The sequence below is a fragment of the Erythranthe guttata genome, chromosome 4, assembly GCF_056151865.1.
Source record: "Erythranthe guttata isolate IM_541 chromosome 4, IM_541, whole genome shotgun sequence".
NCBI classification, from domain to species: Eukaryota; Viridiplantae; Streptophyta; class Magnoliopsida; order Lamiales; family Phrymaceae; genus Erythranthe; species Erythranthe guttata.
Window position 1 is genome coordinate 11942831 of NC_142536.1, and position 15836 is coordinate 11958666.

The window sequence follows — 15836 nt, forward strand, 5'->3', positions numbered from 1 at the left end:
TCCTTATTTTTTCTTTCCTCTATTTTTCATATATTTATTATTCACCCTCGACTTCCTTCAAAATGAATTATGTGCCCCTCATCTTACTTGAAAATTGTTAGGATGTTAAACTGAAATCCTCACTTTTCTCAATGTAAAAACAATCTATTTTTATTGTTAAATACAAGAAATAGAGAACACAGAAAGGAAGATGAGAGAGAGAGAGAGAACACAAAAATGCGTGCTTTCATTTTTACCATTTCAAGTAATAAAGTGGTGATACTTATCAATAAGGTGCAGCAAAAATTGATTCAAATTTTTTTCACTTCAGTACCTTCAAGTTAAATACTATTTTTTTACAAATTGTTACATGTTTTTCTTAGATTAATATCGCAAATAATTTCTTTTATTAGCAAAGTATTAAAATACTCCTCATTCAAAATACAATTTATACAAACAAATATTTATTTTCTTATTTCAATACCAAAGATAAAAAGAAAAAAAAAAGAAAAACTCTCTTCTTCTCCCCCAAACCCGTTAAACCATCTATTCTTCATCTTCTTACAAATCCTCGAAATTTTTTCCAAATTCAAACAAATTAAAAAACTCACAAAACTTGTAAAATGGAGTCACAAGACAACAAAATGATTTACATGAAAGGAGAACCCATTAAAGTATGCATTTGTGTCTTTTTTGAGCTTGAAAGTCGATTTTAAAGTTTTTTTTTAACCCCATCGACAGTTTTTTATACATACAAGTCGATTTTGTCAATTTTAGACACCAACTTGTTGAAAACTATTAAAAAAAGAAGTGAATTCAAACACATATATGTCGAAATTTCTCAAAATTCCGACATGTATGTGTCGAAAAACTACTGCTGCTTAAAAAAATAGAAAAACTTCAAAATCGAGTTTGAAGCTCAAAAAAGACATGTATACATACATTAATGGGTTCACTTTGGTCGTAAACTACCATTTTGTTATCATTTGACTCCATTTTACAAGTTGTGTAAGGTTTTGATTTCGTTAGTTTTGAGATTTTTTAAGAAGGTTTGTTGTGAGAAAGAAGTAGGAGGGAAGGATTTGTGAAGAAGGAGGGGGGTTTGAGGGGTTTTGTGTGTTTGGTATTGAAGAAAGAAAAATGAGATTTTTAATGTTTTTGTGGTATTGATTTCTATTAAGGGTATTTATGTCATTACCTATTTATTATCTAATTTTTATTTTGGTGGTATTGAAGTGAGAAAAAAAGGGTATTATTTTTAGCTGCTCCTTATCAAATATAAAAGAGGACAACTTATGTTATGCCTTATCACTAAGGAATAATGATTTTATCTCAAAAAATCATTTCACAGATTTGTTAGGATTTGTGTTAAGATGGTAGTGTTGTATTGCTAATATGACCCCTTGTGTTAAGCTGAACGGGAGACTCGTCCGTAAAGTGTGGAACTGAACATTCGATCGTGGTTAATATATAACCAATTGATCTCCGCTAGAGAGGAAGGGAACTTGTAAGGCTTTGGCTTAACCATAAGTGATTAACATACAACCAATTGATCATTTTAGACGAGTATGTCGCCCCCAAATCATCACAGTATAGTTTAGGAGAAATCGAAGAAGAAATACCAAAATCAACCATGAGTGATTGCACCCATAATAATTCACATATACGATAATACTCAATTTTGGTGGTTGATTGAAGATACAATCTCTTGGGTATTATAATAATACTCTCACAATTGTAAGAACATTTTTATTACAAGCATAATATTTCTCTACCTAATGCCACAAAGGACACGATCCTTACATAATAGGGGAAATTAGCTTGACGTTCCTAAAAAATATTCTCTATAGCCATACGGACATTTGTAGTTTGCCTTTTTTACTAAAATTCCTTGTATGCTTTCGCGCTCTAGATCTGGCACTAGGTCTGGGGTATCTCTAATACAACTGCTCAGGAAAATTAACAATAACGGCGTGGTGATTTGCACATCTTAGTTATATTAATAAGTAACAACTTAGTTATATTAATAAGCTACAACTTATATTCACGACGCTGCCTGTCAAGGTGGTCCGCAACACCTTGCAATGGGCATCGTCAGACATGGGGTATAGATATGCTATGACGTAATATTTTTCGATGTGCTCTGCTGCATCGTCAGTTCCATCAATTGTTGTAAATTTGAAATCTTAATACCCTGGGGTTGTTGAGAATTGGGCACGTGTGCGCAGCGAAAAACAAAAATTTTGTATGAAAAACGAATTTAATCATATAAATACGTGGTCAATTATAGCAATTAATAGCGTACCTTAATGCTTCCAGCGCAAATTATTAACAAACATGCATATAATTAATTTCCTAGGAAAATCACGTAGCATGCTCGGAGTAAATCACAAATCATACATTAAACAATTTCACGAAATCATTCAAGTAAAATTCATACTGCAGATATAAACATATTATTTAATCGTATTAAACTAATACATGTTACTTAAAATTGGATCCGAAATTACCTCTTGAAGCGTGAGGCAAACTATCGGATTCGACGAAAACTGTCACGAAAACCAATTCATGCAGTTGGGAGAAGCGACGGCGACGGACGCACGGGGCAGCGGCGGCGCGTGCTGTTCACGCGCTGTCTTTGGGCGGCGCGTGCAGTGGCGGTTCGGCGACGGGGTCTCGGCGATTTGACTCATTTATCTTCCTCCTCTCGGATTTCACCTTATACACTGAATTCAACTGATACGTGGCACTAGACACGCAAAAGTCAGTATAAACGGAAGAGTAACGTAAGGATTAGAACTACCGAAGACCGAGGCGGTGCGTTGAGGGCGATTCACGGCGACAGCGACGACGGATCGGCGGAGGAGAGGCAACGAAGAGCAGCGGCCGTGAGTGTGGAGCGGCTAGGGTTTTCACATGTGTGCAAGACCTATAAATCTTGTATTTATAGTGTCTTGTATACAAGCCCTAACAGGCTTAAGTTGGACCGGGCCCAACACCTTAAGCCCGTTAATCTTTCTTCGCTCGTTTCTCATAAACCGATGATCGAAAAATTATGACAATTATTTTTTCTTATCATTGAAACGTCCTCGTGGATACGAATGCCAATTCTCGATTTCCAATTTCGAAAATTGGAAACCCTAATTTAGTAAAATTGCTAAATTTGGAAACTTCCCAATTTAGAAAATTTACTAAGATAATCGCCTAGTTCTTTCCTTTTCTTATTCTCATTTATAATTCCCAATTATGAATGTTGGACTCAATTGTATTGACTTCCATTTATGCAAAGATTAAATGTTTTTATCTTTGACCATTTATTCAATGAATTCGAGTACACACGCAGTGTGACCCTCGATGGTTCAGGTGCAAGCTAGCCGTGGGGCCACAACTCTTTGTGGTTTAAACTCGTCCCTAGATTTATAATTAAGATGAAACTCGTTTCAACTTAATCACCCAACAAATCAAGATTGGAGTCTAGCAACTACGCATCATGATTCCCTAGATACAACAAATGAAGTGCCTACAAGAAACGTGTGATATAGTAAACGTACAGTACGATCCCTTCGATACATATGTCCCGAATGAACTAGAGACATTGGTTCATCAAGAACTCCTTTATAGTTCAATAACTGTGCGATCGTTCTAAGTATTGTAATTGGTACGTGCATGACTTACAGAATCACATTCCCTAATCATCACTTAGTCAGCTATGACAAGAGACTTAAAGATTACAAACTATGAGAACACACAGACATCGAAGACTATTCTAGCGATCGAATCCCCGACTATAATGCACATACCTCCCACTAGATTTCGGGCCGCACAAACACTGGCCCTTGGGCGGTCCTCGGTGGAACTCAGGGACAGGTCACGATAAAGCTGGTCCTCTAGTGAAGTCACGGTGATGTCTAGGTCATAAGGACTAATGGTGTACAACTATACCATAGATATCTCTACTCGATTATTGAGAACCACTTAGAGATTTCTAGGGTGAGGGAGTTCAGTGAACTCGTCAACTTACGAGCATCCACTTATGCATGCCGATATCACGATACCGTTTACTGATGAGATGCAGTACACATACACTAAGTGTTAGTTTCTTAATGGGAAATGTTGATATCCTCATTGGTGGCGTAACCCGTCGACTAGTATCATGGTTCAACAGTTATATTACTTAAGTAAATATCTCATGATCGTACTAGATCAAATATAAGTTATTATAATAACTGTAAGGACTATATCAATGCTTATGTAAGGGGACAAAGATATAGAATGCCAAAAGGTGTTTGATCATTAATTTGAAAAATGATTATTTATTACAAGTATAAATGAAAGAACTCAACCACAAATTGGCTTGTTGGTCACCTACGCTAACAGGGTAATGTCTCGACATAAATTGCTGGGTGAAGGGACATAGTCGGACTGGGCCCAAGTCAATAATGATATACCTTATTGGATTGACCCAGAAAATGAGTATTTGGCTCATCTAAAAGGTCTGGTCCATGTACAAGGTCATTAACTAATTCCATTAATAAGATCTTACAAGCTAATTAGGATTTACTAATCCTACTTAGAGTTCTTGTCTAATCAGGATTCTACTAGTCACACTATATATAAGACCTCAGCCTTATTATAAAAGGTACGTTCTATTCTCTAGTCCTGATACCTAGAACTCTTATTTTTTTACCTACCCACCTCTTTCCTAGGCATATATATCTAACTTGAGCGTATGAGGGGTTTCCGCCGGATCAACCCCCGACTTAGTTCACGTGCTCTAATTTTGCAGGTTGGAGATTCAACTTTCTGTTATTGCGTGGTTAGATCACCTACTCCCGGGCAGAGACCTACTCCAGTGTTCCCGTTTAAACCCAACAAGGTGAGTGATAAATTATCATTCTTGCGCCGTATGTGGGAATGCCAACTAGATCATCGTGACATAGACAAGATGATCAAGACAACCACGTAACCGCCACTTCCGCCACAACCAACCAGATGAGGAATCCTCCACCACCCCCTCCCCTCCTGCAACAAAGTAACCGCCGCTGAAAAACAACACTGCCCCTCCGCTTATACAAGACAACATCGCTGCCCCTCCGCCTTCACAAGACAACAACGGTGCTCGTCCACCTCCTCAAGACAATAATGGTGCTCCTCCGCCACCACAAGATTACACTAGGCCAGATCCTCCACGCACCGTCCAGATGACTGAAGAGACTTTAAGACTTATGGTTAAAGAGGTGTCCACCCGTGCCGCCGCAGAGGCAGCCCCGCGAGCTGCCATTGAGGTTATAGCCCATTACATCACCACATGAGTTTCGGCAGACCCAACGGAGAGAGGGATCTCGTGATCGGACTCCGATACCCAACGACTAGCGCCAACGAAGAAGGAACCTCGCGACGAAGTGGATAGTCGAGATTCTCACCATGGCAATAGGGACAGACAACCCGGACATAGAGACCGCATTGCTCCGCCACACCTACCTCACTGTTCCCGTTTAAACCCCTCAAGGTGAGTGACACATCATCGTATATAAATATTATTGAGCTTATCGATGTTGTGCCTTCTTCTTTGTCCTCAAATTTTCTATTATTTGTTCTTTCTGTTTCTACTCTTCAAGTAATGAAAATAATTTCTTCACCTTTATCTTTGTGATATCATCAAATTATATGAGCTTGATGCTCTTCACTGGAGATCATAGTGTCCCTCCATCGAAAAAGACTTGGAAATATATCCATAAACTATTGTGCCCTCAAAAAAGGGATCCTCTCATGCAGCCATGCCAACAACTCAAGGTTGCATCCATTAAAATACGTCGCCACGTCATTCATGTGGGTTCTCATTTCTTTCGGAATATACTCGTATGCAACGATGCCCCATGCATACCATCCCAGATTTTGTAAATTATCTAGGTACTAAAATATAAACTTCGAATGTATGGCTAGGATTTGGGAATAATAGACAATTACAAACTACATATGTATACAACCTAAAAAATCATCCACGCAATCATTATTTACTGCATAATCCTCTAACATGTTGAAATGTGTGGGCAAAGATTCTTTCTTCTAATTCATGTCAACTGTGGTGCCTCTTGTGGTGCACTCTAACATTGTTGAAAACTCCTGAGAGAAAAATGGGACATTTATTGTGTTTTTATCCTTCCCAAATTCGAAGTCGGTTAATTCTGGAACATATATTTTCATAAGATGTTGCACTTTGGTATAAATGTGTCATACTTTGGGCATGTTTATGAAGTGCCCAATCGGATTCGATTTTAGGGCATTAAATTGCTGACCCCATCTTTTGCTTCACATGGTACATTGCTTTTGTGAAACAATAGGGGAACATCGAGTATCCTTTTCGGAATTTTCTTTCTTGGGGCATCATCTATGGAAACAAACTTTGACAAATGATCAGACTAATAGTTCCTTAGATTTTCTTTTTTCCGAGAATACAATCGATCAATAATCAAAGACTTCATCTCATTGGCCCGTAAGGGGTGATCTAGCGGTTGGAGTAAGAGAGCTTGTGTCAATTGACTCAAGTTCGAATCCCTTACCAACATTCTCTAGGTCGAGCTTGCCACATTGTTTAACTTATGATTGTGTGCATATCTCGTGTGGTTCACGATTTATTGCACGAGAATGAAAGTTTACCTAATTCACCTATATAGTTGGTTGCGGATTCTTTCATTATTAAAAAAAAGAATAAAAAAACTCCAACTCCATATAATATATGGTTGGTTAGGGTAACAGCGTATTGAGAGGGTAACATGGGACTTATATTATGCTACACTAGGTAAAGTATATCAAATACATTTTTACTACTAATATACATTTATTAGTGTGTTTAAATTAACTGTAAAATCCATTCAGTGCAACTTTCGTGGACTGCATTATAGAGATAACTGTAAAATGGATAGTTTAAAAAGAGTGTATGTTAAGTTGAAATATCATTCCTTTGGGAATGCAAACTAGTCAGTGCATATCCAAATTGAAAGTTGAAACCTGGTCGACCAGCAACTTCTCTCTCTCCTGTTTCTGGCGCTAAACAAATGCTGAAGTTTCATTTTTCAATTTGAACTCTCTCTCTCTCTCTCTCTCTCTCTCATCAGCAAAACATAGAGAAATGGCAGCAGACAACAGCGAAGCCATATTCGAATCCTTGAATCTGAGCCCACAACTGTTCATCAATGAGGTCCTCAATATCATTGACGATCTGCTCCAAGAGGGTTTCAATTTCTTCCTCCAGTTAAACCCTCTCTCTCTCTCATCACTCTTTTCTCCTTCTTTCTCTACTCAAACTTCATCTCTTCCTTAATTTCCCTTTTTCTTTTCTTCTCTTTAATTTGTTGCAGGGAGGCTTCTAAGCTGCTGAAAACTGAGAGCACTGATCGTTCCGCTGAATTGAGCAAGGTATTTTTGTTGATTATTTCTGTTTCCTCTGATGAATTTGTAAATTTTAGGGTTCTTAGTTATTTTTATTTGCTTTCCAGATATATATATATATATATATATATATATATATATATATATATATATATATATATATATATATAGGGTTTTCTATGTTTGGGAATTAATTTTGTTGGTGATTCTTGTCTTGAATGAATAGGGTGTGGCATACCTTCAGCATTTGATTCTATTGACCCTCGACCAGCGAATGCAGAAGTGGGAGGAATATTGTCTTCGATTTTGTTTTCGTGTGCCTGAAGGATTTTCTCTGCCAAAAGCTGTATGTTCACTAGCATCCGCTTGAAATGTTATTTTTTTGTTTATTTTCCATTATAGTTTTGTGTTGATTATCTTAATGGGAAATCTGTGAGATACTGCGTTGGAGATTCTTTATGATGATCTGTATGAAAACAATTTTCATATGGTTTTGATCTGTTGTTCCTTAGAGCAGTTGGTCTAGTCTAAATAAATTGTCAGAATAATTAGACTAGCTTAGTCATGAAGGCAGTGGAGACGGACGTGCAATGGAAGTACTTTTTTTAGTTTGTGGTGTTTAGTACATTTTCTTGGTCCATTGTTTTAATTTTGTTACGATAAAATATTTAAAAAGATAGATTTGTCTTTGAAGCAAAATAATAGGAGGGATTTTGATAATCTAGAAAATAAAAAATGCACATCAAATAGACGAAAAGAGATGAGCCCAAGTAATATGTCATTTCTCATCTCCGGCACATAATTGTCTGCGGCCTCCATCAGCCAGCTCTACCTACCTCTGACCCTTTTTTTTCTTTCTTTTTTTCTTTTTTTTCTCTCTTCTTCATCACTATTGCATTTCACTCTGTTATGGTAATATTTTTTTGCCTTGGCTATTTAACGACTTATGGTCTCAAGAACCCATGTTTCCTACTCTGTATGAGCATGAAGCATTAGTTCTGTACTTTTTCCCTGCAGTACAGCATTAAATTTTGCAGAATTTCTATTTTTCTGGAGTAATTTCAGAATATTTTTGATGCGGCACCAACTAAGTTTGATGCCTTCGTAGCCCTGAAGACTAATGTTCTACTGCACAGAAGGCTAGGATATGCATATTGTTAATAAAGTAATCCCTTGAGGCAGACTGGTCTAGAAATGTTATGTTCCGGGTGAAAAAGGCTGCAAATACAAAAGTATACAAGTTTAAAGAAATAAGTAGATTCTTTTTCAGATGAAGAAAAACCAAGATGTATGATAGAGAAAAGAATTGCTTGTCAGTCACAGGATCATATTGAAGATTTAACAGACTCCCAAGTATCTGATCTCCTAAAGTTTGTTAAGAGTGCATGTATCTTAATTTTAAAGGTAAAAACCGTTGTCCCAAGTCTGATACTAGTCTAAAACCAGAGAGAATATGTTGTCCCAAAAAGGAGTTACTTGTATCTGAGTCCCCTAATGCTTGATATCGGGTGAAGCTTTTGAAATTTCTTTTTCCAAAATCTGCACTACAAGTTACTTAACTTGGTAAGTTTCTGAATGTTACTAGATCACAAAACGGTGTTTATAAACGTGTTATAAATCGTGTAATTGTTCATTTTATAATGGTTGTTCAGTTTTGCCATTTGTTCAGAGCAAACATCAATAATAGCACAAATAGCCAAATCCTGTAATTACGTACATTCTAAATGAAAAAAATGAATGAATCAATTTCTCTTAGTTACTTCCCTTTGATATTGTATCCTTTCGGAATTTTTCATTGTAGAATGAGTCATCTGGAAGTGATTTACCAGAACTCGATGATCTCACTGATACACAGCTGGACGCACAGTTGACTTCTCTGCGTGGCAAGCTTGCTCTGGTAACATCAATCCTTCAGATTTTATTAACTTGCTCAATTGTGGACAATAATGTTTGTGATTATCCTTACAGATGATCTGTGTCCTTCAAAAATGGAATTTATGAAACAGGTCGGAAAAGAGTCTGCTGAACTTGTCAGAGAAATCCATGCACTGGAGAGGCAGTCTGTGTCAACTAGTCTGCCTGCAGCGTCTATTGATGAAGCTTTGCAAGTTTACAAGGAGCATGATTCCACTCAGATTTTCGAAGGTACTCTACTTTTGCTTTTCATAAGTACGACTCAATTTAGGCGCACTGATACAATAAAAGTTCCTTTATGTGTTCAGGGTAAATAGTTCTATTTTTGTATTTGGTTCATTAGATAGATGTTAGATACATTAGGTTTCATCATGGCAATATGGGCTAGGAGTGTAAATGACTCGAGCTCACAACTCGAGCTTCCTAACGAGCTCAAGCTTGAACCCGAGCTCTATTGTTCATGAGCTCACGGGACAACTCATAAGCTATTCATTTTTTTCTTTCTTTTTTTGAATTACAAGTATAACTAATATAATAATAAAAATATCGAAATACTATTTGTGTAAATAAACATTGGTTTTTATGTGCTTTTTTAATTATTAAAAAAAAAAGAAGTTTATAACAATACTAAAAAGTTTAGCTCAAGCTCGAACCTAAGTATGAACAGTCGTACTTGAGCACCAAATAAGCTGAGCTGGGTTCGAGCGCTTGCTCAAACATCAGTCATCATTAAGAGTCTGTTATGGTTTTGCAAGTTTAAAATTAAGAAATATTTGATTTACATTTAAGATATATTGAAAATAAGACATTGCCTAGTCGTCATACTGAAAATAAATATCATGTGAATATACAATAGCTTATCGCAATTTCACCAATCTTTGGTGCTATCAGTCCCAGATTTTCTAGGCGCACACAAAATTCCATATAAACTACTATATGCGCTGTTTTTGCCCTAAGAAATTAAGTGAAGAGTTACAAGTACAAGTACAATGCCAAAGAGGAGAAAATGAGAGGAAATGATTGGAGATACTTTTTCAAACCAACGACATCGGCAAAAACATTAACATGTTCAAGCCAATTCCCGATAGTAATCACCCTTGGAGTCGAGCCAGTTTTCCTTTAGTTAACTGTCCCTTTTAAAATAAAACCAAGAACATGTATCTAGAAATAATTAGTTCTTACTAATAAGATATGTAGATGTACCTAGAAAATTATGATGATATGTATTTGAAAGAACTATTCTTCAAATATGTTTTATGTTAGAAAAAGCTCTATTTGATATACGAGTCCAATAGCGGGGTCATGAATACATTGTGGGTTGGTAAGGATAAATAGAAACTTTGAAAATTCTCGAGTTTTGACAGAATTCCCCAGACCTAACCTGGTCAAGTACGCATGTGTAAAACTTAAGGTCTTAAGTTCAGAGACCAAATTAATAATGGTGCTGAGAAGGAATACATTATATGTTCTAGGTAATTTTACGTCAATAATTATCTAACTGTTTTACACGTGATCAAAGAATTTGTACATCTGATTGGTACATTATTTGGTTAGCCTTAACTTTATTTTGTATTTGACCCCAAGTCTGAGTTTGTACCACTTGATTAACTACTAATTCAACTTCTACTGGGCTCATCATCATACCAGACTTATGTAGCATTTGTCAACATACTGGTACATCAGATTATGCCTCAATTTGTTGGATGATTTTTATGTTGGCTTCTTTCTTTTTTCGTAATCAGCATTTTTTACCAAATGGGAGAGTCTTTTAAGGATTGTTTTCTAATTTCAATTTGTTGCATGATCTCATTGTCGACAAATAGCCTTTTGAGGGCTGAATGATAAGCTTCCAAGTCATAATCTCTTTGAGCAATCCAATAATTTCATTTACCATAGTTTTGCAGTATTACTTGTTATTCTCATCTGGATCTGGCTTCTGTGTGACCGACCTTGTGATTTATGTATCAATGTCAATCACTTTTTGCTATTAATTTGCGTTTTTTTTTGTCTGAAATTAGTTAGAGAAATATATATGAACTGATTTGGCTGTTTATGTGTGTCCTAAAATGGGTGGAACGAACATCTTCAGTAGTTGATAATTACATTGTTTTGAGCGTAATATGCAGAGCTGAAGACTATGGCATTAGAATTCCACACGAAAATCGGGAATCTGAAAAGGAAAAGAATCGAGGAATTTCAATGTGATAGAGTAGACAGATTAAATGTAGCAGCTCATGGGGATTTGCTCAGAATGCCTCGTAGCAGCGGTAACTTTTGTGCATAAATAGTGTTTTTTTTGTTAAACAATACTCAACTTGTTTTCAAAATGCTGGATTTTTTAATTTAATTTAAATTTAATTTTGTAGGTCTGTTTGGTGCAAAGCTGGAAGAACTTGAGAAATTCTTAGATGAGATGCCTACTAGATGATATGAATGATTAAATACCACCGCATCTATATATTTTTATTTATTAGTTAGCATCAGGTTAACAACCTGCAATTTGACGGACCCACCCATCGGGTTGTGTTTGTGTTTTGCCTTGTTTTAGTTTTCCATCATCGCCACTGGTGTTTGATTTTGGCTGCTAAATGGTGTTTTGGATTTCAAATTGAAACCTGACTCCAACTTTATCTATACTATCTATAAAAGGGTGAATAACTAGGTGAGTTTCTTCCCTTTTTTGTATGTTCAAAAACACCCTTACTATCAACATTTGGATAAGTACCCTTTCGAGGACAATATAGTCAATCATCCATTTAAGTTAAGATTTATTCCATTTTTTTTTCTTGAAGTATTTGTTTTCTTTATAATAAATCTTAACTTAGTTGCAAATAAAATTAAATTATATATCAATTCATAGTAATATTAAAATCAAAAATAAAAATAGAAATCAAATTTAATATGTTTAAATTATTAGATAAAATTTAATTACGTGCTAATTCCACATCAAGGTGATTCCATTTTATTTAAAATGATAAAATGGAAAATGACAAAAAAAAATAAAATATAACCATTAACAATAACAAAAGTTAAATTAAATTTTAATTAAAGAAAATGAGATAGAAATTAAAATAAAGGAAATTAAAGAACACGTTAAAAGATTTGTTTAAATTAAATTTATACTTAATAACTAAATCAAATGCACTAGGCCACTACTTCCAATGTAGAGAGTGTTAATCAATTCCTATTTTAAAGGAGGGTTACTCATAATTAATAATCAATTTTTCATTAAACATAACACTTGTCTTTTAAGTAATGGAATCATATTATTCATTATAACGTATCGTCCGTTAACAATATAAACTCCTCCAATAATCCTTTGATTTAATATTATTAAAGTAGCCATAGAACATAAAAGCTCAGCAACAATATTTAAAAAAAATGCAACTGTTGACGAACATAGAATGGCAAAATAAATTCACCAACAATTAATTATATTGATGCAGCTAGACAATTTAGTACATTTTTTTCGCTGTGCATCCATAATACAAGAAGAGCATAGTACAACAAGAACACAATATAAAATTATTTTTCAGGTACATAATTTAGTATACCATTGATCTTATGCACAATTTTCATAATTGTAGTACTTATCGCTTCACGCATTGCTTGCATATATTGTCTCCTAAGTGAGTATATTTTTTGGAACAAAATTATATCATATAGGAAATTTGTTCAAATTCTTGTGCTTCTTATATTGCAGCGAAGGAAGCAAACATGTCAACTGAATCTATTGTTCCAATAAAAGCATGAACACTCCTTATAATAACAGCATTAACTTTATGAATGCGAAATAGATTCATAGTTGAATTGATTTTACATTGATTTAAGAATTGATTTTACAATTATTTATAATGAAATTGATTTTTCATTTAATTTTTGTATTTATGTTTACTAGATTTTTGGCTCGTGCGATGCACGTGATTGAAGTAAAATTAATAAAAGTAAAGTTCAATTTAAACGATAAAAATGAAGTTTCAATTCATTTTGATATTTTGCTATATATATTGATGATAATCTCCCATCCATAAACTTTTTTTGCCATATTTATTAATTTACTTTATATTTTAAATATAACATGGTTGTATATTTATCTTATCTTAGTTAATGTTGAAGTTTGACGAATCTTCTTCTTTGTCACCCATAACAGGCCTCAGTAAATTTACTGTAAATTAATGATATCATTAAATTTCAAGAATTTATGAAGAGCAACTTTACTTTTATTAATAAAATAAGACTCAAATATTTTTTCTAAACAATTTTTCCATCAAATTAATATTAAGTAAAAATGACAATTTTGGTGGGAAAAAAATACGTAAATTTGGGGCGAAAAAGTCTGGATACTTAACGGATTTATTAAACTTGATTATATTAAATATAGTAAAACAATAAAATTAATTAATTAAATAAATGACAATTATAATTTATAACTATCAAATGAGCGGTAATAATTTCCTAGGGTTTAGCAGGAGCAACCTTACTTTTATTAATAAGATATATATATATATATATATATATATATATATATATATATATATATATATATATATATATATATATATATATATGAAAACTAACGGCGAGGGCCACATTGAGACAAATTTTCAAGGTACATGAGGGCAAATCGATGCAATAGAGAGTCTAAGGAGGTAAAGTCATATTCAACCAAAGTAGAAGAGGGGAAATTGAAATTTACCCTATATTTTATGCACTTGACTGATGGTTTTAAGTTGTCTAATGGTAGAGAAATATAACTTGGAATTAAAAGTTATTTCTCATGTAATTTATTTCAATAAACTTGTTTCATTGATTTTTATTTTGATCGCGAAAATTTTAATGCCCCTTGTTTGTTTTATCTTCTATATTATTTGAATTTTTAATGATTTTATTTGTTCATGAACTTCTTATATTTTTAAATTCATATTTTTTCCCTCTAAATGTTATGGTCCAGTGGCTATAGATAGTTTCATTTTCAAGTTAGTAGGTTTTGTGTTTACTCCAAATTAAAAATCATGAGTTAAGTTTTAGGCTCTGACTGAATCATCCATCTCCTTCCTGCAGACAATACCTCACACCTTATTTAAAACACCTGTAATTGTTGTCGTGCTCTCATAAGAAATTTTAAAGTTATTAGATATAAAATTCCTTTAACACAACTCTGAACTTGGCAAGCATGCTGCTTTCTGCAATTTCTTCGATCTGGTTCCCGTTACCATTCAGGTGAGTTTCAGGGAGATATTATTATAGAAAATCTACGAGCCATTCAAGGGTAGAGTGAATTATGCCAGTATACTTTATATGCTTTATCACTGTTATTATTGGAGATATCAGTATTAAATGATACACTTCACTAATAGCTTAAGCTTTCGGTTGAGGTAATTATTCAATATGGTATCAGAGTCAAACCAAATGAAAGGTCATGTGCTCGAATCCCACCGCTACCCATTTCAAATATTTCAAGTGCAAGGCTTCAAATGTAATTCGCTTGAACTTTAGGGGGTGAATTGGAGATATTAGTATTAAATAATAATAGCTAAAGTTTTTGGTTGATGTGGTCATTCCACAGTTATATTTGGTTTTTTTTCCTTTTTTCCCCTTTATAGCAAGTCGATTGATCCGTCAAAACTACAAGATAAGGATGTTGGATGTACACCATAATTCTTAGACATAGTAGGAAGGGGAGGTACAACCATACAGGTGAAGTCAACAACAAATGGATTCTTCATGGTGTAGTCACATGATGATGAAACTGATAGTTGAAGGACAAAATGAAGCCACCAAAAATGCATAAACAGAAATATCAGCTCAATCTCGTATTCTCGAATGCTTTTACTCAATAGTTAGTTTATAGGAAGCTAAATGAAGAAATGATTGTACATGTAGTCCGTTCTTTGTTTTGATATTTCATGACATACCAATGGCTGAAGACAAACTGTCTTAGTTTCATTAATATATTTCATTGTTTTATTTGGAACTGTAGCAGGTTTTACTGTATAAAGGTCAAGATTATGCTCTTGCTACGCTCTTTTAGAATTCATTCAAATAGACAATCAACTTAGTGCTCTAGAAGAAATTTGAACCTTTGGAGAATAATCGTCATGGAATGCTCAAGTATAAATGTTTTATTGTCCATAATTTTTATCTCTATGATACACTATTTTTACTCAATATAGTTTCACTGATTGTTGGATAGTATGGCCACTTGGTTCCATTCCAGATGTTTTTTTTATAGTTTTTGCATTTAGAAGCTTGATATGTTAAGAAACATGCAAGATATATCTTTCAATCTTTGTACCATATCAAAGATATCATTGTATACAAACTTATGGACAAATATCTAAAGTTCTTCCATGAATTATTTATTCTTTATAATTGGAATTAATTTAACTTTGTGAAATTATTATGTCATTACTTTGACATGATGATGGCCTGGTACATACTAAATTCTCTAATTCTTAAACGATCGAGACTATTAAAGAGCCACTCCAGACTTGCGTTCATGTGGAGTGATACTCATTGCTAGCTGGAAATTATGTTAATGCACCAAGCTCCTG

General features: G+C 34.2%; 1 protein-coding gene across 1 annotated transcript; it reads left to right on the forward strand.

Annotated features, from left to right (window-relative positions):
• The first annotated feature begins 6921 nt into the window (after positions 1-6921).
• Positions 6922-11896, forward strand: MIS12 (minichromosome instability 12 (mis12)-like protein). The gene is made up of 7 exons (XM_012981128.2): positions 6922-7230; positions 7338-7395; positions 7595-7714; positions 9170-9265; positions 9375-9513; positions 11409-11549; positions 11649-11896. Exons 1-7 carry the CDS (start codon positions 7109-7111, stop codon positions 11708-11710), a joined length of 738 nt encoding a protein of 245 aa, XP_012836582.2. The 5' UTR covers positions 6922-7108; the 3' UTR covers positions 11711-11896.
• Positions 11897-15836: the final 3940 nt, after the last annotated feature.

Coding starts and splice junctions, on each gene's coding strand:
- MIS12 (XM_012981128.2), top strand. CDS start 7,109: ATGGCAGCAGACAACAGCGAAGCCATATTCGAATCCTTGAATCTGAGC. Junction 7,715..9,169: donor GATTTTCTCTGCCAAAAGCT/GTATGTTCACTA, acceptor TTTTCATTGTAG/AATGAGTCATCTGGAAGTGA. Junction 9,266..9,374: donor TGCGTGGCAAGCTTGCTCTG/GTAACATCAATC, acceptor TTTATGAAACAG/GTCGGAAAAGAGTCTGCTGA.